Source organism: Salmo trutta, chromosome 1 (genome assembly GCF_901001165.1).
Source record: "Salmo trutta chromosome 1, fSalTru1.1, whole genome shotgun sequence".
NCBI classification, from domain to species: Eukaryota; Metazoa; Chordata; class Actinopteri; order Salmoniformes; family Salmonidae; genus Salmo; species Salmo trutta.
In genome coordinates this window covers 45526285-45551590 of record NC_042957.1, presented here as the reverse complement: position 1 = coordinate 45551590, position 25306 = coordinate 45526285, and the positions used below count along the sequence as shown (strand labels likewise).

General features: G+C 41.7%; 1 protein-coding gene across 2 annotated transcripts in view; it reads left to right on the top strand.

Annotated features, from left to right (window-relative positions):
• The window catches only part of LOC115197121 (junction plakoglobin), a 74509-nt gene that overhangs the window by 31501 nt on the left and 17702 nt on the right, over positions 1-25306 (top strand). For both annotated transcript variants that reach the window (XM_029758346.1, XM_029758356.1), the window contains exons 2-4: positions 19356-19410; positions 19864-20028; positions 20453-20706. In XM_029758346.1, the coding sequence (XP_029614206.1) occupies positions 19395-19410; positions 19864-20028; positions 20453-20706 (435 nt within the window). In that variant the 5' untranslated portion in view covers positions 19356-19394. The remainder of the gene's footprint in view (positions 1-19355; positions 19411-19863; positions 20029-20452; positions 20707-25306) is intronic.

Below are 25306 nucleotides of genomic sequence, written 5' to 3'. Positions count from 1 at the left end.
ATAAACAGCGAGTAGCAGCAGTGTAAAAACAAGGGGGGGTGGGTCAATGTAAAGAGTCCGACTGGCCATTTGATTAATTGTTCAGCAGTCTTATGGCTTGGGGTAGAAGCTGTTAATGAGCCTTTTGGTCCTACACTTGGCGCTCCGGTACCACTCGCCGTGTGGTAGCGGAGAGAAAAGTCTATGACTTGGGTGACTGGAGTCTTTGCCAATTTTTTGGGCCTTCCTCTGACACCACCTAGTATATAGTAACCTCAACAGTGGCGCTTGCTTGTAGAAGCCTATGGCAGTGCAATGGCATAGCCTTGTTTTGTTTGTTTAGCAGACAAGACGCTCTTGTTTCCCGAGCCCTTATCACAGTCAAGGCACACCTATTTTATATTTTTATATGTAAAAAGCATGATGTAATATAACAGAATAATATTTTTCTTAAGAAAAAAAGTTGCCAGTGCGAAGTGATGCGCATCTTGCGTCTGGAACGGTTATTGTCAAAGAGAGGTTTTGTGTCGCTTCTCTTGCGTTCAGTGCCAGCAGAGTCAGGGTATATGCAGCAGACCAATTCTTCCTAAAAAAAAGACCGTCATTTATTTGCCAGAATTTTACATAATTATGACATAACATTGAAGGTTGTGCAATGTAACAGCAATATTTAGACTTAGGGATGCCACCCGTTCTATAAAATATGGAACGGTTCCGTATTTCACTGAAAGAATAAACATTTTTTTTCGAAATGATAGTTTCCGGATTTGACCATATTAATTAATGACCTAAGGATCATATTTCTGTGTGTTTATTATATTATAATTAAGTCTATATTTGATAGAGCAGTCTGACTGAGCGGTGGTAAGCAGCAGCAGGCTCGTAAGCATTCATTCAAACAGCACTTTCCTGCGTTTGCAAGCAGCTCTTCGCAATGCTTGAAGCACAGCGCTGTTTATGACTTCAAGCCTGTCAACTCCCGAGATTAGGCTGGCAATACTATAGTGCCTATAAGAACATCCAATAGTCAAAGGTATATGAAATACAAATGGTATAGAGAGAAATAGTCCTATAATTCCTAAAATAACTACAACCTAAAACTTCTTAACTGGGAATATTGAAGACTCATGTTAAAAGGAACCACCAGCTTTCATATGTTCACATGTTCTGAGCAAGGAACTTAAACGTTAGCTTTTTTACATGGCAAATATTGCACTTTTACTTTCATCTCCGCCACTGTGTTTTTGCATTATTTAAACCAAATTGAACATGTTTCATTATTTATTTGAGACTAAATTGATTTTATTTATGTATTATATTAAGTTAAAATAAAAGTCATTCAGTATTGTTGTAATTGTCATTATTACAAATATACAGTTGAAGTCAGAAGTTTACATACACCTTAGCCAAATACATTTAAACTCAGTTTTTCACAATTCCTGACATTTAATCCTAGTAAAAATTCCCTGTTTTAGGTCAGTTAGGATCACCACTTTATTTAAAAAATGTGAAATACCAGAATAATAGTAGAGAGAAAGATTTATTTCAGCTTTTATTTCTTTCATCACATTCCCAGTGGGTCAGAAGTTTACATACACTCAATTAGTATTTGGTATCGTTGCCTTTAAATTGTTTAACTTGGGTCAAACGTTTTGTGTAGCCTTCCACAAGCTTCCCACAATAAGTTGGGTGAATTTTGGCCCATTCCTCCTGACAGAGCTGGTGTAACTGAGTCAGGTTTGTAGGCATCCTTGCTCACACACACTTTTTCAGTTCTGCCCACACATTTTCTATAGGATTGAGGTCAGGGCTTTGTGATGGCCACTCCAATACCTTGACTTTATTGTCCTTAAGCCATTTTGCCACAACTTTGGAAGTATGCTTGGGGTGATTGTCCATTTGGAAGACCCATTTGCGACCAAGCTTTAACTTCCTGACTGATGTCTTGAGATGTTGCTTCAATATATCCATATAATTTTCCTTCCTCATGACGCCATCTATTTTGTGAAGTGCACCAGTCCCTCCTGCAGCAAAGCACCCCCACAACATGATGCTGCCACCCCATTGCTTCACGGTTGGGATGGTGTACTTCGGCTTGCAAGCCTCCCCCTTTTTCCTCCAAACATAACGATGGTCATTATGGCCAAACAGTTCTATTTTTGTTTCATCAGACCAGAGGACATTTCTCCAAAAAGTACAATCTTTGTCCCCATGTGCAGTTGCAAACCGTAGTCTGGTTTTTCTATGGCAATTTCAAGTTATGTCGATATAGGACTCGTTTTACTGTGGATGTAGATACTTTTGTACCTGTCTCCTCCAGCATCTTCACATGGTCCTTTGCTGTTGTTCTGGGATTGATTTGCACTTTTCGCACCAAAGTACGTTCATCTCTAGGAGACAGAACGCGTCTCCTTCCTGAGCGGTATGACGGCTGCGTGGTCCCATGGTATTTATACTTGCGTACTATTGTTTGTACAGATGAACGTGGTACCTTCAGGCGTTTGTAAATTGCTCCCAAGGATGAACCAGACTTGTGGAGGTCTTGGCTGATTTCTTTTGATTTTCCCATGATGTCAAGCATTGAGGCACTGAGTTTGAAGGGAGGCCTTGAAATACATCCACAGGTATACCTCCAATTGACTCAAGTGATGTCAATTAGCCTATCAGAAGCTTCTAAAGTCATGACATCATTTTCTGGAATTTTCCATGCTGTTAAAATGCACAGTCAAGTTAGTGTATGTAAACTTCTGACCCACTGAAATTGTGATACAGTGAAATAATCTGTCTGTAAACGATTGTTGGGAAAATGTCATGCACAAATGTAGATGTCCTAACCGACTTGCAAAAACTATAGTTAGTTAACAGGAAATGTGTGGAGTGGTTGAAAAACGAGTTTTAATGACTCCAACCTAAGTGTTTGTAAACTTCTGAGTTCAACTGTATATATAAAAATCGGCCTATTAATCGGCACCGGGGGTTTTTGGCCCGCCAATAATCGGTATCAGTATCGGTGGTGAAAAATCATAATCGGTCGACCTCTAATACAGACGTTCAATTTAGTTTATTCTGCCTGTTCTTTGGAATTTTCCAAATGTATGAATATTTCCACATTGAACACTGCATGGGGATGAATTACAGCCCCAACATCTGTTTGATGAGTAGGCCTAGGCTTAATGATGCTGATGAAAATACACTCTTTATCTAATTCATGTTTTTGCATATTTTCAGTGTGGAACCTGTCTATGTTTAGAGGGTTTATGGCCTAGGCTAAACAATTAATTTGCTAAATTGTAATTACTTCGGTACTATGGCCTATTTATTGCCATACCTCCTCATGCCATTTGCACACACTGTATATAAACTTAATTGTTTTCCTATTGTGTTATTTACTGTACACTTGTTTAACTCTGTGTTGTTGTTTGTGTCGCACTGCTTTGCTTTATCTTGGTCAGGTCGCAGTTGTAAATGAGAACTTGTTCTCAACTAGCCTACCTGGTTAAATAAAGGTGAAATACATCAAATAAAAATAATTCTAAATGGCAGTAGTAGTTCACAAAAGTAGTCTAAGCGGAAAATAGACGGGATGCAATTATTCCAAAACTGCAGCTCATTGTTGGAGCACATATTTCCCTACCTCAATCAACCAGTCATTTTTGAAAGTGTGATAAAAGGAATGTAGCTTGTGTATCCCATCAGTTAGATACATTTTTATAGGCATTTATTTCTGTGGGCTTACGGGAGCTTCTGTGCACACTCAGCTGCACGCGTTTGTAGAGGAAGCGATCAGAACGCAATTGACTGAGTGAGACAAGGATGGGAAAGAGAATTTAGAGAGATGCCCCACCTCTTTTGACCCCTACCTGTTTAGTAAAAAAAAATGTTTTGCATGTTATTTTGTCATTATTACATGTCATATATCAGTTTCAAAGCAATGTAAAAAAATGTACCATATTTTTGTTAATAAAGCTACATACAAACATAGTTTCTTTTTTGTGTTCTTGAGGAAGGCAGCTCCAAAATACAAGTGTTTCAGTCTAGCTCAGTGCTTTCTGCGGTGGTGGGGCAGCCAGCGGAAAATACGGAGCGTAGGCGTTGGTAATGTTCTCTAGTTCTGTTACTCATGGGGACACTACGTCACAGCAAAATCTACAGGGAGAGCTCTAAAATTCAAGCCCCTTTGGTGCTGCCATAGAGTTACATTAGAAGTGCCCATCCAAGTAGGCTCAAGGTCATTGGCCACAGATAAAATGATATCAAATCATGTTATGTCTCACCGTAGCTTTGATTGTACTGATCATGTCAACATCATACTTTCAAAATCTTAGCTAGCAAGCTAGCAGTCATCATCATGAATCAAATTGACAATCTACTGGCAAATCCTTTTCAATCCTTGTCATATGAAGAGAAGTTATGAAAATAAATTATAGATAAAACGCATTGGTGCTCATCGGCCATTGAACATAAACATTACACAACAATTTGGAAATTGCAAATTCAACAATGAGGGGTTTGGAAGGAATCAGTGACTAATTGCAAGCATTGCAAAGCATTCACTAGACTGTTAATCAGTGGAGTGGGTGTGTGGACCAAGCTTAAAAGGATAAACATTCAACATTGGCCATGACTTCTGCCGCGTTCAAAACAACTGGAAACTCGGAACTGGGAAATCTCAGACTTCAGTGAGTTCAAGACAACTCGGAACTCTGAAAAAAAACGAGCTCCGACTAGGAAAATACGTTTTGAACGGTCATCCAACTGGGAATTCCAAGTCAGGAACTCTGGCCTCTTTCTAGAGCTCCGACCTGAAGATCACTGCCGCCATCATGATTTGACCTTGTTTTTTCAGGGTTCCCAGTTGTCTTGAAAGCACCATAAATCCAGAGAATGCCAGACTTTGATGGCAAAGTTTGGTGACAAACTTTGCCCACAAAGGACCTCCGCGCCTCCTTCCTGTTCAAGTGAATACAGCATAACAAGGTGAGTCAAAAAAATGTCTTGTATGCTGCTGCATAAATTATGCAATATGCCAGGGAGATATGTATACTGTAGCTAAGGAAGTCATACTAAGTGTATGTTGTGTAGTAGCCCATGTGCCTCACCCTAATAACTTAGCCTACTGTTCCGACTTGTCATCATCAAATATTGTAAGAGCTTTCATTGTCTGCTTATATGCCCCATTTATTTATTCTACGGTTCTGACTTGGTGTACAGGGAGAATAATGTAAGAACGGCCCATGTTCTGAATTCTGTCGCTGTACATTTCAAAATCGCTGAACAAATAGTTATATTGACAACGTCTGTCCTAGCTCGCTCATTAATGTCTTAATCAAAATTACGGAGTGCCTCTTATCCGCTCGTCGTCCCCTTATGCCATAGTTTGTACATCTCAGTTGTCAGTAGAAACCACATTTGTTTAAGCAAGTCAGTCATATCAGCTGTGTTTTTCTAAAAGGCAGTAAATGAGGCTAAATTAACTGTTTCGCTGCCAGACAAGGCTCTGCTGATAGCCAGGTGTAGCTGTGGTAAGGTGTTGGGACTGCTGTTGGGACTCTGCTGTTGGGACAACTTTATGTAGGCCCTAACAGTTTGTGGGCACTGTTTGTCACCATTATAGTGTAATTCATGTATTGTTTAGTGTTGTGTTTTGTAGCGGCTTTGCTCAATTTTTTGGGGGGGGGGAGTTTGCCCCACCAAAATGTACATGCTAAAATCGCCACTGAACATGAAACATGAAATCCATTTCCTCTCCAACAACACTCTCCCACTCAGCATTCTACTCGGGTGAAGTTATTGACGAATGTGTTTATATTATTCCTGTAGCAGACTTTCAAGGTTCCATTTTTCGCAATAAACTTGTTTCAGTGGACCATAGCTTTGGCCTTGGCTGAACAGACAGTACAGTCGGAGGCTAGTGTTTTGAAAAGCATAATTGGCTGAATATATTCCACGAACCGGGCATCAACTCCTTAGAGTTTTCATGCTCTTTAATTAGCATTTTATTTCACACAGTTGCGCAGGTTTATCCCTCTTTAATTTGCTACTGTTGAGTGTACCTCATTTCGTTTCCATAACTGCATGTCCAATGGCAGTTTAGCAAACCAAACACAGGCTATCGTTCAGTATCCATTCTTCCATACTGTGATTCTCAGCACCTTCATGTAGAGTATTTCTCGAAACTATGATTAGCTTAGCTTGCAGACTCATAACGAGCGATGGAGGCGTTGATAAGACAATGATGACTGAAGTCTTGTTAGGCTCAAATACGTTTTGCATTCATTAATTAGCGAGGTTCCTAGGGATTAATTCCCTCTCCGTGTCCCATGTGCAGAGCTTGTCGAGATGAGAGGGATTGTTCTATTTGCCGCCTCAGCTTGCCTCTCAGGATCACCAGTCACCGCCATGCTGGCACATATCCGTCATCCCAGCACCACTACGCGACTCCCTCCCTCCACTCAGCACTGCTAATAGCAGCGGATTACTGAAGACTGAAGATGAAAAGGCTTTCATTCCCCACAGAGACGTGCGTGTGTGTGTGTGTGTGTGTGTGTGTGTGTGTGTGTGTGTGTGTGTGTGTGTGTGTGTGTGTGTGTGTGTGTGTGTGTGTGTGTGTGTGTGTGTGTGTGTGTGTGTGTGTGTGTGTGCATGGCAGACTTGGTTATCCTGTTGTACTGAAACTGCTGTGCTGGGATACAGGCAGGAGATAAGTGGAGGTCTTTTCTTTCAGCGCCCCCTTCCCACACCTCATTAGCCAACAAGGCTTCCAGGTTGACATCAAAGGCGCAGCCATCACACACACAAAAATGCATCCCGATTTCCAAGGATTTTTATGGTCTACATTTAGATTCTAAAACCGCTGCTGAATTGACGCCAGCCGTCATTTCATTTCTGTTTTCAGAAGTGGATGATAATAGGATTTTTCACTTTCGATGATCACCCTGTAGCTCTGTTTTTCTCAAATCTTTGGTGGCTGTTTGAAGTTGAGGGATGCATCTCTCAACTGCTTAAAGCCAGACTGTCTGTCTGTCTGCCTGGTGTCTTTGAATTGAGCCACCAGCTTCAGGACTTTTTGAAGTCTTTAGAACAGAAAGCTGCAGTTGTTGTTTTTTTTTTGCCAACGTTAAGTAGCCCATTGGGGGAACATTACGATTCTTGACAAAAAGTCGGAAATAGTTTTTCACACTTCATTAAAAAGTCTCCTCTTGATGTTCCCTTAGTCTAGTGGATGAGTCTGGCTGGGAACTGGAACTGGGCGCATTCTGAAGAATGGCCAACTAATTAATTTATGACACTGTCGTGACAGGATCCATTTGTTACCTGGCCTTCAAACATTTGGCCCGTTGGTGTCTCTTTACCTTATCTCTGCGGGGCACAGCACTTGCCAGTGCAATTTAAGATTAGGAGAAAGGGATAGAAAATCATTTGTTCCTCTTTGGGGGCATGTGAGGTTAGGCATTTCCTTTTGAGAACCCGAAAAATAAGTTTTCGGGTCTCTTCTTTGACCTGTATCCTCATCTCCCTTGTGCTCGGTTCCTTGTGAGCTGTGCCCACTTACGTGGCAGATATGAGATAATTAGCCAGTCATGTGAGGCAACGCTACTACTCTTACTGGAACAAAGTCTCTGTAAATTACTGGGAAGAAATAATTGACTGTCCTTTTGGGGCGCTTTATTTATTGTGTTTCTCACATTTGGCCAGCTTTGTAGTTTGTAGCACACTAAGTTCTTATGCCAACTCATTATTACAGAAATGTATTCCTAAAGCTCCTTTGAACAACCAAACTCATCACTTTTATCGTGCTTGTGTGAAGGGCAGTTCTTTTCAACAAACTGAATAAAAGTGAGAGCAAAAAGTCCTGGCTGTAATGTCTTGGTTAGTTGGTCCAATACAATAGACCATAATTCCTTTCTATCTGGTCAGTCCCATCATTCCATTGAAATCCATAGAAAGTTCACCACTAGCAGGGAAGTTTTTTGTTGTGCTCAAATCATTTCTCACCCTCCGCGACTCATTTGGAAACTTTCCTATGACACCTGGCCCTTGGCTGAGCTTTAAAAATATACTGCATAGGGCTGAGCTATGGCACAAATTAGCCTAAACCCTGCTGTTACCTCTGAGTTTGAATGCTAGTCCATGCTGCTCTCGTTCACATGGAAACATGAGCGCATGATGCTACGTTGACGTCTACTAATTCCTAATATTCTCCTATCCTATTCTGTGAGTGCCACCATGTTTAATCCCCTCATCGATCGCCATATGTACATTAGTGACATCATTTCAGTTAATGATCACCCGCCGTCCTATAGTGATCAGTCCGTATTGATTGATGATTATTCATATTAGATCATCTACCCTATGGAGTTCGCTAACTGCTGAGTGTAGCCACTTGCAGAGGATGAGGTGATTCAGCTAGACACATTTTTATTTTTTTATTTCACCTTTATTTAACCAGGCAGGCCAGTTGAGAACAAGTTCTCATTTACGACTGCGACCTGGCCAAGATAAAGCAAAGCAGTGCGACAAAAACAACAACACAGAGTTACACATGGGATAAACAAACATACAGTCAATAACACAATAGAAAAATCTATGTACAGTGTGTGCAAATGTAGTAAGATTAGGAAGGTACGGCAATAAATAGGCCACAGAGGCAAAATAATTACAATTTAGCAATTAAACACTGGAGTGATAGATATGCAAATGATGATGTGCAAGTAGAGATACTGGGGTGCAAAAGAGCAAAACATAAATAAATAACAATATGGGGATGAGGTAGTTGGGTGTGCTATTTACAGATGGGCTGTGTACAGGTACAGAGATCGTTAAGCTGCTCTGACAGTTGATGCTTAAAGTTAGAGAGGGAGATATAAGTTTCAGTCATTGGCAGCAGAGAACTGGAAATGTTGTGTGCACTTGTATAGGTAGGCTAGCTCTCTAGGAATATCTCGAAATGATCATTCCAAGTCATTTAGGATTTTAATAAGCAGAGGCCCGAATGTTTAAAGTGAGACACCCCACTCAACAGAAGTTTGACCCACATATAGACCTATGTATAGACCTATAGGGCACTTCCTGCTGAGCGCAATATGTAACCTCAGATTTACTAAAGACTCTTTAGATCCCTGAGCTCCCGGCCAAACTATACCCTCTAACTCAGCAAATACCTTATAGAAAGATAAGGGAGTGCTGCTTGGTTATAGTCTGTAGAGGTACGTGGGGAGAGGAGGGAGCAGATGGTATTAAGGAGTTGTGAGAGAGGGAGATACAGTACATACTGCAGAGGTTTTGCAGTTTGACTCAGCAGATATTGTTCTCAGAGAGAAATCTGGTTGGATGGGGAGAGAGAGGGAACAGAGAAATGGCGGTTGGGGCAAAGAAAGAAAGAGGTGGGTAATATTCTGTAAAGTCAGAAAAGGAAAGCATACAGTTGCCTCTATAGTTTGTGGAAAAAATGTGAGGGAGCAAGTGAAGATATTGCTTGTAAAGGCTTTACATATAAGAGACGTCTAGTATATGTCTATCCCTTATAAACAATATATTCTCTGAGTACGGTTACATGCACACAATAATGTGATTATTGTGGATAGTCAGATTAATATAATAGTTCGTTTAAAATGTTTACATGCTTTGCAAGAAGAACGATTTTCCTAATAATCCGGTTTACATGGATACATCTGAAATCAGGCTATCTGATGGCACTTTGATAAATGTAGAAATTCACCAATCAAAATAAATGTTCTACCACATGTTATTTTTTTTGAAGAATATTTGATTCTTCTCAAAAAGTTTGTAAGTAAAAACTATACTGAACAAAAATATCAACGCAACATATAAGGTGTTGGTCCCATGTTTTATGAGCTGAAATAAAAGATCCCAGAAATGTTCCATATGCACTAAACGCTTATTTCCCTGTTGGTGAGCATCCTTTGCCAAGATAATCCATCCACCTGACAGGTGTGGCATATCAAGAAGCGGATTAAGCATGCATGTGCATTACCTTGCGCTGGCTACTCAAACATTTGTCAACAAATTTTGTCACACAACAGAATGCCACAGATGTCAACATTTTTGAGGTAGCATGCAATTGGCTTGCTGACTGCAGGAATGTCCACCAGAGCTTTTCCCAGAGATTTTAATGTTAATTTCTCTACCATAAACCGCCTTCAACGTAATTTTAGAGAATTTGGCAGTAGGTCTGACCGGCCTCACAACCACAAACCACGTGTAACCACGCCAGCCCAGGACCTACACATCCAGCTTTTTCACCTGCAAGATCATCTGAGACCAGCCACCCAGACAGCTGATGAAACTGTGGATTTGCACAACCGAAGAATTTCTGCACAAACTGTCAGAAACTGTCTCAGGGAAGCTCATCTGCGTGCTCGTCGTCCTCACCAGGGTCTTGACCTGACTGCAGTTCGGCGTTGTAACCGACTTCAGTGGTCAACTGCTCACATTCGATGACCACTGGCACGCTGGAGAAGTGTTCTCTTCGCAGATGAATCCCGGTTTCAACTGTGCCGGGCAGATGGCAGTGCTAAAGAGGTAGGCTCGCTCGGCTGGTGCTAGCACATGCATATGAAATACACAGCTGGAACGCCAATTAAAGTGTTTATATGTGCTCATAATTTCAAAGATTGCTTAGAAAACCAGATATTTTAATTGCCGTATAATTACATCAATGTTGACCTTACGCCGACTAAGACTAGCAGAGTAGGGTGTTTACATGACTATTGCATAATCTGCCTACTGACATACACAGTAATCATTTCATATCAAACTGATTATGTAAATGTCTCACTGTGAGGAATAAGAAACTCCAGTAGCAAAAAGTACTTTCCCTGAACTGAACCAGCTACTCTCTTTAAAACCTTTCATATTGCCTTTCATCATGCAGTGCCGTGTTGCTGTGGAATCAACATGTTCTTTTCAAGCCAATGTTTCATATGGAATACTAAAGTGTATAATTAAGCCTTCGTCGTCACAGGTGGGAGTAGAACAAAGTTAACCTCAAGACACTGATCTAAGGCCAGTTTTACATTTTATATCCTAGTTAAGGTTAACATTGGAGGAGGGCAAGCTGATTCTAGATGACCTAGGCTGTGACTAGACTTGACAGTATTGCAGTTTTTCTATTCTGATCATGGAGTTCTGTACACATCATGCGTTTACACCTACATGTACAGTTGAAGTCGGAAATGTACATACACCTTAGCAAAATACATTTAAACTCAGTTTTTCACAATTCTTGACATTTAATCCTAGTAAAACTTAGGTCAGTTAGGATCACCACTTTATTTTAAGAATGTGAATTGTCCGAATAATAGTAGAGAGAATGACTTATTTCTTTCATCACATTCCCAGTGGGTCAGAAGTTTACATACACTCAATTAGTATTTGGTAGCATTGCCTTTAAATTGTTTAACTTGGGTCAAACATTTCGGGTAGCATTCCACAAGCTTCCCACAATAAGTTGGGTGAATTTTGGCCCATTCCTCCTGACAGAGCTGGTGTAACTGAGTCAGGTTTATAGGTCTCCTTGCTCGCATAGGCTTTTTCAATTTTTCAGTTCTGCCAACAAATGTTCTCTAGGATTGAGGTCAGGGCTTTGTGATGGCCACTCCAATACCTTGACTTTGTTGTCCTTAAGCCATTTTGCCACAACTTTGGAAGTATGCTTTGGGTCATTGTCCATTTGGAAGACCCATTTGCGACCAAGCTTTAACTTCCTGACTGATGTCTTGAGGTGTTGCTTCAATATATCCATATAATTTTCCTTCCTCATGACGCCATCTATTTTGTGAAGTGCACCAGTCCCCTCCTGCAGCAAAGCACCCCCACAACAACCTTTTTATTTAATCCATCTTAGAATAAGGTAGTAACGTAACAACTTGAGTTGTGTCTGAAGCCCCATGGTGTCAGGCCACAGCCAGGAGTTAGCATATTAGGAGTTCCTGGGTTGGCATGGTTACACATGGTCTGCGATTGTGAGGTCGGTTGAACGTATTGCCAAATTCTCTAAAACGACGTTAGAGGCAGCTAATGGTCGAGAAATGAACATTAAGTTCTCTGGCAACAGCTCTGGTGGACATTCCTGCAGTCAGCATGCCAATTGCACGTTCCCTCAAAACTTGAGACATCTGTGGCCTTTTATTGTCCCCAGCACAAGGTGCACCTGTGTAATGATCATGCTGTTCAATCAGCTTCTTGATATGCCACATCTGTCAGGTGGATGGATTATCTAGGCAATGGAGAAATGCTCACTAACAGGGATGTAAACAAATTTGTGCACAAAATGTGAGAGAAAAAAGCTTGTTGTGCGTATGGAACATTTCTGGGATCTTTTATTTCAGCTCATGAAACGTGGGACCAACATTTTACACTTTAAACTGGAACTTTTTACTCATGTAGTCGCACCGCCGCATCTTTTTCTGTTCTTTGTTGTAAAATGTACAATAAAAGGTTTATTGTATTCCATTGGGCACTCACAGATTGATTACCAGAGCTGTGAACAAACTCAGCAGTGGCTTAATTGAACTATCAGAGCATTGGAATATTCGCTTAATACTGCAAAAATAATAGTTTTAAGTGTTTACAATGCTTGTAGTGCAGCATTGCTAACATCGTTTTGGCTGTTTTATATTCATGAATTTTGACGAAGTTGGAAGGACAAAAGCAGAACTCTGCACAGCATCTACGCTCCAAACTCATTTGCAGCTCAGTGTGATGGTTTCTCTGGAGTTCAGTGTGATGGTTTCTCTAGAATACACAAGGTGCTAACTCGTTGCCGTGGCAGAAGTAACGAATGGCTTCTTGTGGATTCTGTCACCATGGCCTTCAGACAACTCAGGTAAGGGTAATTTAACTCAAATATAAATTTGACCTGATCTATCCCTTTAAGTGACATTTGAACTGCTGTCAGGGTGATGGTGACAGAAGGGTGTTGTAAACACCTGAATTATTTAGGTTGGGAGGACAAAAGCAGAACTCTGCACAGCGTCCACTCTCCAAACTCATTTGCAGCTCAGTGTGATGGTTTCTCTGGAGCTCAGTGTGGTGGTTGTGTCTCCACTGGAATACGTAGGTCAGCCTGACCTATCAAAGTACAACGTGTTACTGTCATGACTGTAATGTCAGTCACCGAACAAGGGATCACTACTTAACATGCAGTCAGCTCCTCACAGGCCTAGGAACAGTGGGTGAATAGAGCGACTGGGAGGGCACAACAACAGGAACAGCACTAGCACCTTTTCAAAGGTCTGAGAACAGTGGGAGAGTGTCAGTGAGCTTAGAATAACAGCAGCAGCAGCACCTTTTCACAGGTCTAGGAACAGTGGGAGAGCATTGTGGAGGGAACAACAGGCCCATCATAAGCGACCGCTTAGGTTCTCGCACTGTTTTTATGGGGGGGGGGGGGGGGGGGGGGGGGGACTCAGTCATGGTCTCAACTTACTTTTGAGAGTTAGAATAGTAGAATACACAAGGTACTGTTTCAAAATGTGGTTTTGCATCAGCAGCTTTTATCTTGTTATGTCAGTCACGGATAATCACTCAATTAGCCCATGTCAGCTAAGATTTTTTTATTGGTAAGTTAGTCTAGGCAGCTATCTAAGCGTGTACTAATCATGGTCGGATTATCGACTGGTCATGTAGGGCACGTGCCCAGGGGCCCTGACCTCCAGGGGGCCCCCATTGATTTTATTAGTCACTCTCTATCAGATAGCATAACATAGCTTAAGTCATGGTAAAATGTGTAGAATTGCAGGAAATAAGCTTCAAAACCGCAAAGAAAATCTCTCCACCCTATGGGAAAATGTGTAGAGTTGCAGGAAATTTGTTGTAGAACTGTACACTTTTATCTCCTCCCAATGTTAAAATTAGCATAATTGAATGAAATTAGTTATCAAATGGCAAAATTTACTCTACACCCCATGGCAAAATGTGTAGAATTGCAGGAAATGAACTCTAAAACATTTTTTTCACTGCACCATCAAGAGTTGGGCCACTAAAATGATTTCCTGCAAGGTGGAGGGGATGGGGGCAACAATTTTTTACTTAAGGCCCCCGTTGCCCTGGGGAACAACAACATAGAAATATAATTAACAACAGCAACAGCAGTAGCTTTTCAGAGGTCTGAGATCAGTAGCACAGGTATGGGGGGAAGGAAAGTTGGGAACACTATCTGGGTTTGTAATTGGAGGGCGACCGGCGGGGGGGAGTGACGGTGTCATCAGATCCACTCCAGGAGTTTGGCAAACATGGCGTGTCTGCAGCCGACTGTGATGCCAAATAAACGGCCGCTGCTTTCATCTGCATGGCCCAGTGTGTATAGCGATTAGAGAGAGTGAGAGAGAGAGAGACTGTCATCTCATTATCAGATCCCGGAGATGAGTCAGTCATGGAGAGACGGGGTGACCGTTGACCTTGTCTGCACCCACACACACACACACACACTCACTGTCAGTCACCTACACACATTTTGATCCACAGTGAAGTATAAGTACCAAGGACCCGTGAGTCAGTCATCAATACATTTGTGTGTCATCAACATCAATACGTCTTACACACATACAAACACATCACACACAATCTGTTGACCTAAGACTTACAAACGCACACACAAACGCAGACTGCCAAACTTGCACAGACCCTTGAGGTCAAATAGAAGAAGGCAGATCTGCTGGTGTGTCATTGTTCAGCTGTGCGCCGTCCAAAAACATCCTTCCTGCGCCTGAGAGCCCTGGCAACAGCATCCTTGATGTACTGTGTGTGTGAGTGAAAGAGAGAAAGAGAGAAATTGATATGTGAGATGAATACAAGAGAGAAGTAGAAACATACAAGGAGAGAAGCCAAGAATTATTGAGAAAGCAAGCAGGGGACTTATAAAGGTGAAAGAAAGAATGGGATATAGAGAAAAGGAAAGAGAAAAAGAGATTACATGAATATAATCATGACCTTCACTGGGACAATGGACAGAAAACAGGAATTTCCTGTCTTCTGCTCTTTCCTGCCCTGGTTATTTCTGTCCTTGACCTATGAGGATACACACGTATACACACACACACACTTAATACTCTTCAAAACAAATGACCAAGATTAAACCCAGCAGTATGTGTATTATAGCCTACTTTAAGTAGTACCACAGTTGTATTCTAATGTAAAAGGAAATAAAATTATCCTTCTCTTTCTAAATCAGAGAGCAGGGTTAACAGAGGAGGTTTTGCCCTTTGAACCAAACCAAAGCCTTCAGATAAACTGAATGAACATTAATGAAGAATGTTCATCTAAGAGTAATATGCAAACAGTGTATTATTTCATTAGTTCAAGGCAGTTCTGTAAAAAGCCATTTTGAATTCCACCAGTGTTTTTAAGTGCTTTTTAATGAACTAAATATCACCCCTGGCCACCGTTGGCTAGACCAACTAGCTCTTGGGGCTTGTGTGTGTGTGTGCATGTGCGTGTGTGCGTGCATCAACATGACACACTCCATGGCCAGTTTGATTAATGACTTGGTGGAAAACAGGCTCTGTGGCATCATAACAACAACAATTAAAAAAAGCTATTTCCCAGAAGCCTTGCGTGTGTCCCAACGACAGTGAGAGAATGGTGGAGTTGTTTTTTATGTTCTCCAGAATAAATGGAGAACGAGAGAGGGAGAGAGAGAGAGTGACTTTAGAAAGAGACTTTAGAGAGGAACAGAGGTTTGGAAAGAGGAAAAAGGGAAAAAACATTTGAAGGAAAAGTAATTTTTTTAATAGAGGGTTGAAGGAACGATTGAGAAAATACAACATAGGGAGTTTAATGGTGCTGCTGAAAATGAGCAAAGAGATTAGGTGTCCTTGGAGAGAGAACATGAGGGATGGATTGACAGAGAGATAGGAAAAAGAGGTTGTGAGAAAAAGGCGTGTCCGTAGAGATTACAGAAACAAACTTAAGAATGACGGCTTCTGTCAAAAACACCCTTGTGCTAAAGAGAATTGTGGAGATTTCTAAATGTTTCATATCGAGAAATAACATTCAGGTTTTTTCTCTCAAGGTGCCGTTGAGGTGAACAACGAACGGTAAACTTGAGAAAATGGCTCTCTGAAAGCCTGTTATGACAGTCCAAATGTCCAAATCTGCTTTTTATGAGTTATGCTTCTGTTTTCATGTCACCCTGCCATTTTGTGTCAGACAGACAGGCTGCATTATCTCTAAGTGTGGGTGCGGATCGAGGCCCTCACTCATTGGCTCTATGGGTGATTGTGTGGTTGGTGTGGAAACTGGAGGTCTTTCATCTACCTGTCAGTCACACGGAACACTTCATTACGTTGTGAAGGGGGTGATGATGAAATGTATGAGCCGTTTTCCATGCCTAGAGAAAAGCAGTTACGCTTTGCTCATTTGTTTTGTTCTCCGTCTGCCTTCCAGTCAGTTTAAGCTCAGTTAAAGAGAGTGTATCTGTCATCATTTGTTAGCTATTTCTCATTCGGAATGGAGAAAATGTGGTTTATATACAGGCTAGCATAATGAGTTTTAGATATCTCGCTTCGAACAAGATTAGTATCAGATACACATACAGTTGAAGTCAGAAGTTTACATACACCTTAGCCAAATACATTTAAACTCAGTTTTTCACAATTTCTGACATTTAATCCTAGTAAAAATTCTCTGTCTTAGGTCAGTTAGGATCACCACTTTATTTTAAGAATGTGAAATGTCAGAATGATAGTAGAGAGAATGATTTATTTCAGTGTTTCTTTCATCACATTCCCAGTGGGTCAGAAGATTACATACACTCAATTAGTATTTGGTAGCATTGCCTTTAAATTGTTTAACTTGGGTCAAACGTTTCAGGAAGCCTTCCACAAGCTTCCCACAATAAGTTGGATGAATTTTGGCTCATTCCTCCTGACAGAGCTGGTGTAACTGAGTCAGGTTTGTAGGCCTCCTTGCTCACACACGCTTTTTCAGTTCTGCAAAACACATTTTCTATAGGTTTGAGGTCAGGGCTTTGTGATGGCCACTCCAATACCTTGACTCTGTTGTCCTTAAGCCATTTTGCCATTTTACTTTGGAAGTATGCTTGGGGTCATTGTCCATTTGGAAGACCCATTTGCGACCAAGCTTTAACTTCCTGACTGATGTCTTGAGATGTTGCTTTAATATATCCATATAATTTTCCATCCTCATGACGCCATCTATTTTGTGAAGTGCACCAGTCCCTCCTGCAGCAAAGCACCCCCACAACATGATGCTGCCACCCCATTGCTTCACGGTTGGGATGGTGTTCTTCGGATTGCAAGCCTCCCCCTTTTACCTCCAAACATAATGATGGTCATTATGGCCAAACAGTTCTATTTTTGTTTCATCAGACCAGAGGACAGTTCTCCAAAAAGTACGATCTTTGTCCCCATGTGCAGTTGCAAACCGTAGTCTGTTTTTTTTATGACGGTTTTGGAGCAGTGGCTTCTTCCTTGCTGAGCGGCCTTTCAGGTTAGGTCGATATAGGACTCGTTTTACTGTGGATATAGATACTTTTGTACTTGTTTCCTCCAGCATCTTCACAAGGTCCTTTACTGTTGTTCTGGGATTGATTTGCACTTTTCGCACCAAAGTACATTAATCTCTAGGAGACAGAACGCCGCTCCTTCCTGAGCGGTATGGTGGCTGCGTGGTCCCATGGTGTTTATACTTGTGTACTATTGTTTGTACAGATGAACGTGGTACCTTCAGGCATTTGTAAATTGCTCCCAAGGATGAACCAGACTTGTGGAGGTCTACATTTTTTTTCTGAGGTCTTGGCTGATTTCTTTTGATTTTCCCATGATGTCAAGCAAAGAGGCACTGAGTTTGAAGGTAGGCCTTGAAATACATCCACAGGTACACCTCCAATTGACTCAAATGATGTCAATTAGCCTATCAGAAGCTTCTAAAGCCATGACATAATTTTCTGGAATTTTCCAAGCTGTTTAAAGGCACAGTCAACTTAGTGTATGTAAACTTCTGACCCACTGGAATTGTAATACTGTGAATTATAAGTGAAATAATCTGTCTGTAAACAATTGTTGGAAGAATGACTTGTATCTTGTGCACAAAGTAGATGTCCTAACCGACTTGCCAAAACTATAGTTTGTTAACAAGAGATGTGTGGAGTGGTTAAAAAACGAGTTTTAATGACTCCAACCTAAGTGTATGTAAACTTCCTACTTCAACTGTATCTGGACAGTGGACATACCCCACACACACGCACACACAAACACACACATATTGCGCTCCACACAACCACACATTCCAAGTAGCCTAGATCACTCACTCATGCATTTATCACTTTGTTTTATATGCTGCTCAGTAAGTGGTTAACAAATAGATCTGAGCTATTTGGCAGAATGGCCAATTCGAACATTGATTAGCTCAGAGGAGAGAAGAAAAAAAAGATTTCCCACCCAAAATTAGGGTCAATAATTGATTAAGCTCCTTCCAGCGAGTACTTTGCAGCTATTTACATCAGCGACAAACATGCAGAAAAGCTCTCTGATGTCTCTTGGGGAATTTTTGTCACAAACAGCAGGGGACAATGCTTTTTCCCAAAATGCATTTGGATTATTTCTCTGCAACACCACCGCCAGCCTCCTCCCTCTGTCGCTCATCTCCACCATTGGCCTAATTATAGTCATGAATTAAGCATTGTTCTGCGAACGGAAAGGAGAAACCTTTTCAGGGAGTGACGCTCACCACTTCTTAAATGTCACCGTCTCTCCCCCCCCCCCCCCCCCCCACCCACCCTGCAGTAGTTGGGCCGGGCTGTACCGTAGGGACGGGATATGGAGTCTGTCCCATTTACGCCACTCTCAGTCCTTACTGTCGTGCCGCACAAACTTTGTTAGATTTTATGGGGACGCACAAACTTAGTTCGATTTTATGGGGACACTTAATATTATATTGACATTAATGTGACATTTTACATGGTTTGGAGTGTCTAGTTTAGTTGTGCCTCACTTACATGGGTGCATTGGACTCAATGAAACAAATCAACAGCCGAAGATGTTTTATGAACTTTTCAGTTGTTACCAGGCAGATAATAGTCTAGTTGTTATACAATGAGTTATTACAGTAGATGCTCCATTGTTTTTACTTGAGTTTTCCCGCAGCAATATGGGCATTGTAATGTATAGTTGCTCTGGATGCATTAGTTTTTGTTTTTCTTCAGATTTATTAGCTCTCTGAAGGTCGTTTTCCATTTATGTCATTTAGCCGACGCCCTTATCCAGAGCGACTTACAGTAGTGATACTAACCCACAACCCTGGCGCTGCAAGGGTTTATGGTCTACCAATTGAGCCACACAGGACCATGATTCATGGTCTAATGTTCTCTCTTTCTCTTTCTTCCTTTCTTCCAGAAAGTTTTCTCCAAAGGCCAGTTTTGAGAGTGGACAGTGATGATGTCCATGCAAAGTAAGTATTTTGTTAAAGACTCGCTGGCTTCGTTTAATCTGCTAAGAATCCTTCTTGATTAACCAAAGTTTGGAGAAAGGTGTTGCTGTACCCTAGAACACACTAGCAACCGTCCACTCAGTGTCCCTTCAGAGTGGCTGAGCGTAAGTATAGTGTCTGAATGTGGTGCAGAGGGAGACAACAGACCACTGGCTCTCAGTCAATCAATCACACTATTTCTATAGCCTGTTTTACATATCCACTGTGTCACAAGGTTAATCCAGGGTCTAGGATGGTGAAAAGGGATACTTAGACGCTATGTCACTCTTCCAACCTGTCCCCTCTCTCTCTCTCTCTCTCTCTCTCTCGCTCTCTCTCTCTCGCCCTCTCTCTCTCTCTCTCCCCCTCCCTCTCTTTCTCTCTCTCTCTCTCTCTCTCCCTCTCTCTCTCTTCTCTCTCTCCCTCTCCTCACAGTGAATGAGGCAGAGGGGTCAGTGAAGGTGGCCGAGTGGCAGCAGACGTACTACGCCCACGACTCCGGCATCCAATCAGGCACCACCACCGTGCGAGATGATGAGGGCACAGAGTACAGCGCCAAGAAGTATGCCGTCACCACCACCTTGGTGGAAAACCCTACAGGTATAAGTTATTTATCTCGCTCTCCCTTTCTCTCATATTCCCACTTCCTACTCTCTCTTCCCATCCCTCCCTTTCTCTCTCATTCCATTTTCCCCCCTTGCTCTGCTTTTCTTTCAGTCTCTCCACCTCTCTCTGTCTGTCTGTACAAATAGGTCAACACTTACTCATTCAATGCCATAATCATGCTGTGATTCACTCACTCGCTCATACGCCATCACATACGTACACAGGCCAGTTTGGACTGGCTTCATGTCTTCAAATAGGCACGGTTCTTCTTCTGAAAACTCACTGACTAGGTGCTAGAACAACTTTCAAACTATCACTAGTTTGAAACACTTATCTATGGATATATCTATCCACGTATCCAATGATCTCCCCTTCCTCCTCCCTCTTTCATCCCTCTCTCATCCCTCTCTCCCACCAGAGGTGGAGGCCCAGTACACTCTGACGCGGGCCCAGCGGGTGAGAGCGGCCATGTTCCCAGAGACCCTGGTGGAGGGCGAGGCGGTGCTGTCCACTCAGACTGACCCCGGTCAGCAGACCAACGTCCAGCGGCTAGCCGAGCCTTCGCAGCTCCTCAAGACCGCCATCGTCCACCTCATTAACTACCAGGATGACGCCGAGCTGGCCACTCGCGCCGTGCCCGAGCTCACCAAGCTGCTGGCCGATGATGACGCGGTAACTAACCTCTAAGAGTTAAAAACGTTAACTTTGTTATAAATCCAATTTTCACAAAGGCCAGATGTTAACACATGAATGCATTAAACAACTATTTCCAATGTGCTCCTATTAAAAAAAGCAATCTGAACCTTCAATCAGTATTAATAAATTTGTGATGCAGCTAATCAAATAGAAGAGATGGTCTTTGATTTCTAGATTAAAGACATTCCAATGGATGACCTTGTCCCCCCCCTCAACAGCCTCATGCTGCCTGCTGGGAGCAATCTTTGATAAAACTCTATTACACTGTTTAAACAAATAGGCTGATTTGGAAATGATTCAGCCAGTGACTATTGTAAAATAAACGTGTGTACTATGTGTATCTAACGTACAGTGCCTTCAGAAATTATTCACACCCCTTTACTTAAAATTCATTAAATTGCCATTTTTTTGTCACTGGCTTACACAAAATACCCCAAAATGTCAAAGAGGAATTATGTTTTTAGAAATATATATTTTTTTTAAAGGAAAAGCTGAAATGTATTCAGTCAGTAAGTATTCAACCACTTTGCTATGGCAAGCCTAAATAAGTTCAGGAGTAAAAAGTTGCTTAACAAGTCACATTAATTACATACTCTGTGTGCAATAACAGTGTTTATCATGATTTTTGAATGACTACCTCATCTTTGTATCCCATACATACAATTATATGTAAGGTCCCTCAGTAGAGCAGTGAATTTCACAGATTCAACCACAGTGACAATGGAGGTTTTCCAATGCCTTGCAAAGAAGAGCACCTATTGGTTAGTGGGTTAAAAAAAAAAGCAGACATTGAATATCCTTTTGAGCATGGAGAAGTTTTTAATTACACTTTGGATGGTATAGCAATTTACCCAGTCACTATGAAGACAACAGGCGTCCTTCCTAGGGCTGTGGCGGTCATGAAATTTGTCAGCCCGTTATTGTCATGCAAAAGACTGCCGGTCTCATGGTAATTTACCGTTAATTAACATTAACATGTTTAGCATCTCCAGGCCTCCACACGTACAAGCTGCTGATGCGCACGCCTTGGAAACATCTACATTTAACAAGCGTCTAATACATCTATTTAAAATACACCATCGCAACGCATCCATTATTTATTTTAGTCAGTTCGAAATAATCATTATGATGTGAAGAAAATGTATTTCAGAAGAACAGAATATGAGTTGGCCTACTGTAGGACTACGTTATTGTAATTGTGTGGTCATGTTTTTGTTATTCACCCAGTGTTCGCAGGTCTGATGGACCTACAACATTATTGGGTTTTTTAAAACAATACAGCCATAACAATTTACGTAAAAATACTTAATACTTAGATGTTGACTTATATCAATTACAAGGAATATAGACAGCATACATGGTTAATATTTGCCATTTACCTCTTCTAGATCACATTTATCAATAAAGGCGCAATTATTATTATTTTTTATAAAATGTGATTTTTGTAAACAAAGATCTATTATAATCAAGACATGGGTGGAATAAATCGTGTTTATCTCGAACAAATATAAATGAAACAAGGTTTTCATCACTATTGATGTTTGTTGGTTGGAACTGAACAAATTGGAAGGACAAATTTTACATGCAGTATTTTATGGAAATGATAAATGAGCCCCATTGAACACAAATTAAGGCCGGTCTACACCACATGAGGGAAAGAGTTTGACTGTGTATGTGTTGCGAATGTATTTATTGCACTTGATGCTTGTGTACTGTGTCTTCCTGTCCTTCTTGGGTCCACATACATCGCAGTGCTTCTTCTTGTTGCTAACGGCTGCAATCTAGAAGGATGAAAACACTTAGTTCAGGAATTGTACTAACATCTCACTCACATATATTATATAGCTACAGCAGGCCAAGGTAAGAGAGTCAGACGCACACAAATGCAACAACATCACTCACACTTACTTCTGGTATTGGAGTTGTTGGTTCTGTGGGTCGGGCGGATGGGGCATCAGCATCCTTCACCTGAATCCTCCTAATGATGGCTCCAGAATTGGGGTCCTTGGGATATGTTGCCTCCTCTGGATTTGAGGTCTTACTAATGCCTTGCCCAGCTCCTCTAGAAAGAGCCCTCTCCTCTGGAGCTTCCCTCTGTTCCAATCTGGGTTCAATGCCATCTGGATGACAAACGCGTTGTACACCGAGATGTCCAAGATGTTGAAGAATATCACAAGTGGCCAGCGTAGGGTTCTTCTTTTGCAGCTGTAGCCAGTCATCAGCTTGTCTAAATTGTCCACCCCTCCTTTTGTGGCATTGTAATCAATTATGATTTCCGTTTTTTTATGTTCCTGGCCACAGATTCTCCCATCCCTATGCAGCGTACTCATGAGTTATCGCATGTGATGTTGTGGGCACGGAGTCCCTGTGTCACGTCCAGGACAACCCGCATCTCTTGGTTCTTCTCAGGGGCTCCTCCATCTGGCTTCCACGTATACACTTGCAAGTTCCACGCATATGATGAAGCAGCATCACAGGCAGCCCAGATCTTGATTCCATATTTTGCAGGTTTAGACGGTATGTACTGCTTGAAGGGGCAGCGGCCCCTAAATGGCATAAGCTGCTCATCAACAGTAACGTTGGACCCAGGGTTGTAAAATAGGGGAAAGTGGTCCACCCACTTGTCCCACACTGACCTGATTGCAGCTAGCTTGTCTCTCTGCCGCCAAGCTGGTCTGGTGTCTCGGTTATCGAAGCGGATAATCCTGGAAATAATGTGGAAATTTTCCAGAGACATTGCTGCATGGAAAGGTTCTCTGCCAGTTTCTGCATCCCACAGGGATTCTGTTGATTCCACATTGGATCTGAAAACACCAGCAAGGATAAGAACCCCAGAGAATGCATGTAAATGAGTTGGTTCATCTCCTTCCATCTCTCTCCAAAAACACGCCATCCCTCCAAATTAGTGCAGTCCAGAATGATTTTCTGGTTGGTGTTTGGGATGAACCGTTCAAAAGAAGACTTTTATGTCCTGCCCATGAGTGACCGCCATCTGCGTCGACCTTGGTTGCATCCTTATCACATTGGCAGCCATGCGGGTAGCTCATTCCTTGGGCAAGAAGACCATTCAATTTCTTTTCTACATCCATATTTCTCCGCCTGCAAGCTGCTGATGAGTTGGTTGCTGACGTGCTGTTCCTGGGGCTGGTTGCTGACGGGCTGGTCCTGGGGCTGACTGAGGGTCAATCTCATCGTCTTCTTCCAACTCACTGTCAAACTCCGAATTGACAGAGACATGATCCTAATATTCTGAAAATACTTCATCTTTCAAAGTGGAAGACGTTTCTTCCACACTAGCTTCTCTCTCTGCAAAACAAATGGCTAAGTCCCTCTGAGCAGAGATTCTTTTTGCCATACTGATTGATTGTGGTAAGGGAGCCACACATGCAAAGCTATTTATTTGTTGTGTGCCTCCCCCCAATTTGCACTTGGCTGGTGTTGAGTGTGGGAAAATACAGATTTTTTTACAGTGTATCGAAAAAATAATGTATTGTAATAACACTGTGCAGGTTCCCACAAGTCATTGTGTAGTTGCACACACTACAAAGGGTAAAGAGTGCAAGAAAAGCAGGAGACAGGGAGAGAGACAGACAGGTTCTTGGTGCTATGTTGAAACAGCACGCTCAGGGAGGAGGAAGACAGAGTGAAGGCACACAGCAAAACTTTTTGTTTAAATTTGACTTGTTTTCACCTACAAACACACTTTTACACACTTTTATTACCCTCAGGTCCAGTGGACCAGAACACCACATATGTAATATACATTTGTAGGGGGATGCACAGTGTGCTCTCAATGAAAATGTGTTCTTTTACATGTTCTTCACAGAAAATGAGCCAAAATATGAATAGTATGATTTTTCTTTTAGTTAACATTGAAAATGGGTCAACAGACCCGAACACCACACAAGGGTTAATATGAGCAGCTGGGAAATAAATATAAAAACACTTGTTTCATTCCACGCGTCAACCACAGTTTGAGGAGCATGCTATCGCTGCCCGACAGGAGATATTCCGCCCAAACTCTATATACCATGGGCTTTCAAGCCTTGTTCCTGCAGCTACCCAGTGTTTAATTTGGGAAACCAAGTGAAATCTGTTCGGGAACATCAATAGTAACGTCTTTTTGCAACAAAACAACTGTTGACTGCCCGTCTGCGTGCCCAAGAAAGGATAAAGGAGAGAGAGGAGGAGATGGAAGTGCATGGTGGTGAGATATTCTGTATAGCTGAAGGTAATGTGACACTCAATTAATTATGAAAATATTTTTTCAAAATCCCTATTACTAGTCTATTCAAAATCAAATACAAATTCACTAATTGTCTGGGTAAGCCGCCCTGCACAAACAATGAACCAACAGCATCGCCTAGGGCTGGCTATATGTTCTCTCCCAGACTCGTGGATATACATTTTGGAGAGTAGCATTAGGTAACCAGTCCATCCAGTATGAATAATAATACAGTCCACACTCAGAGGCGATTACTCAAATGCGTTTACTTTTGGAGCATAGGCTAGAACAATTATGTACCAAGACGTCTTAAATCAGTGTTTTTTTATGTTTTTCTGCCATGCGTAATAT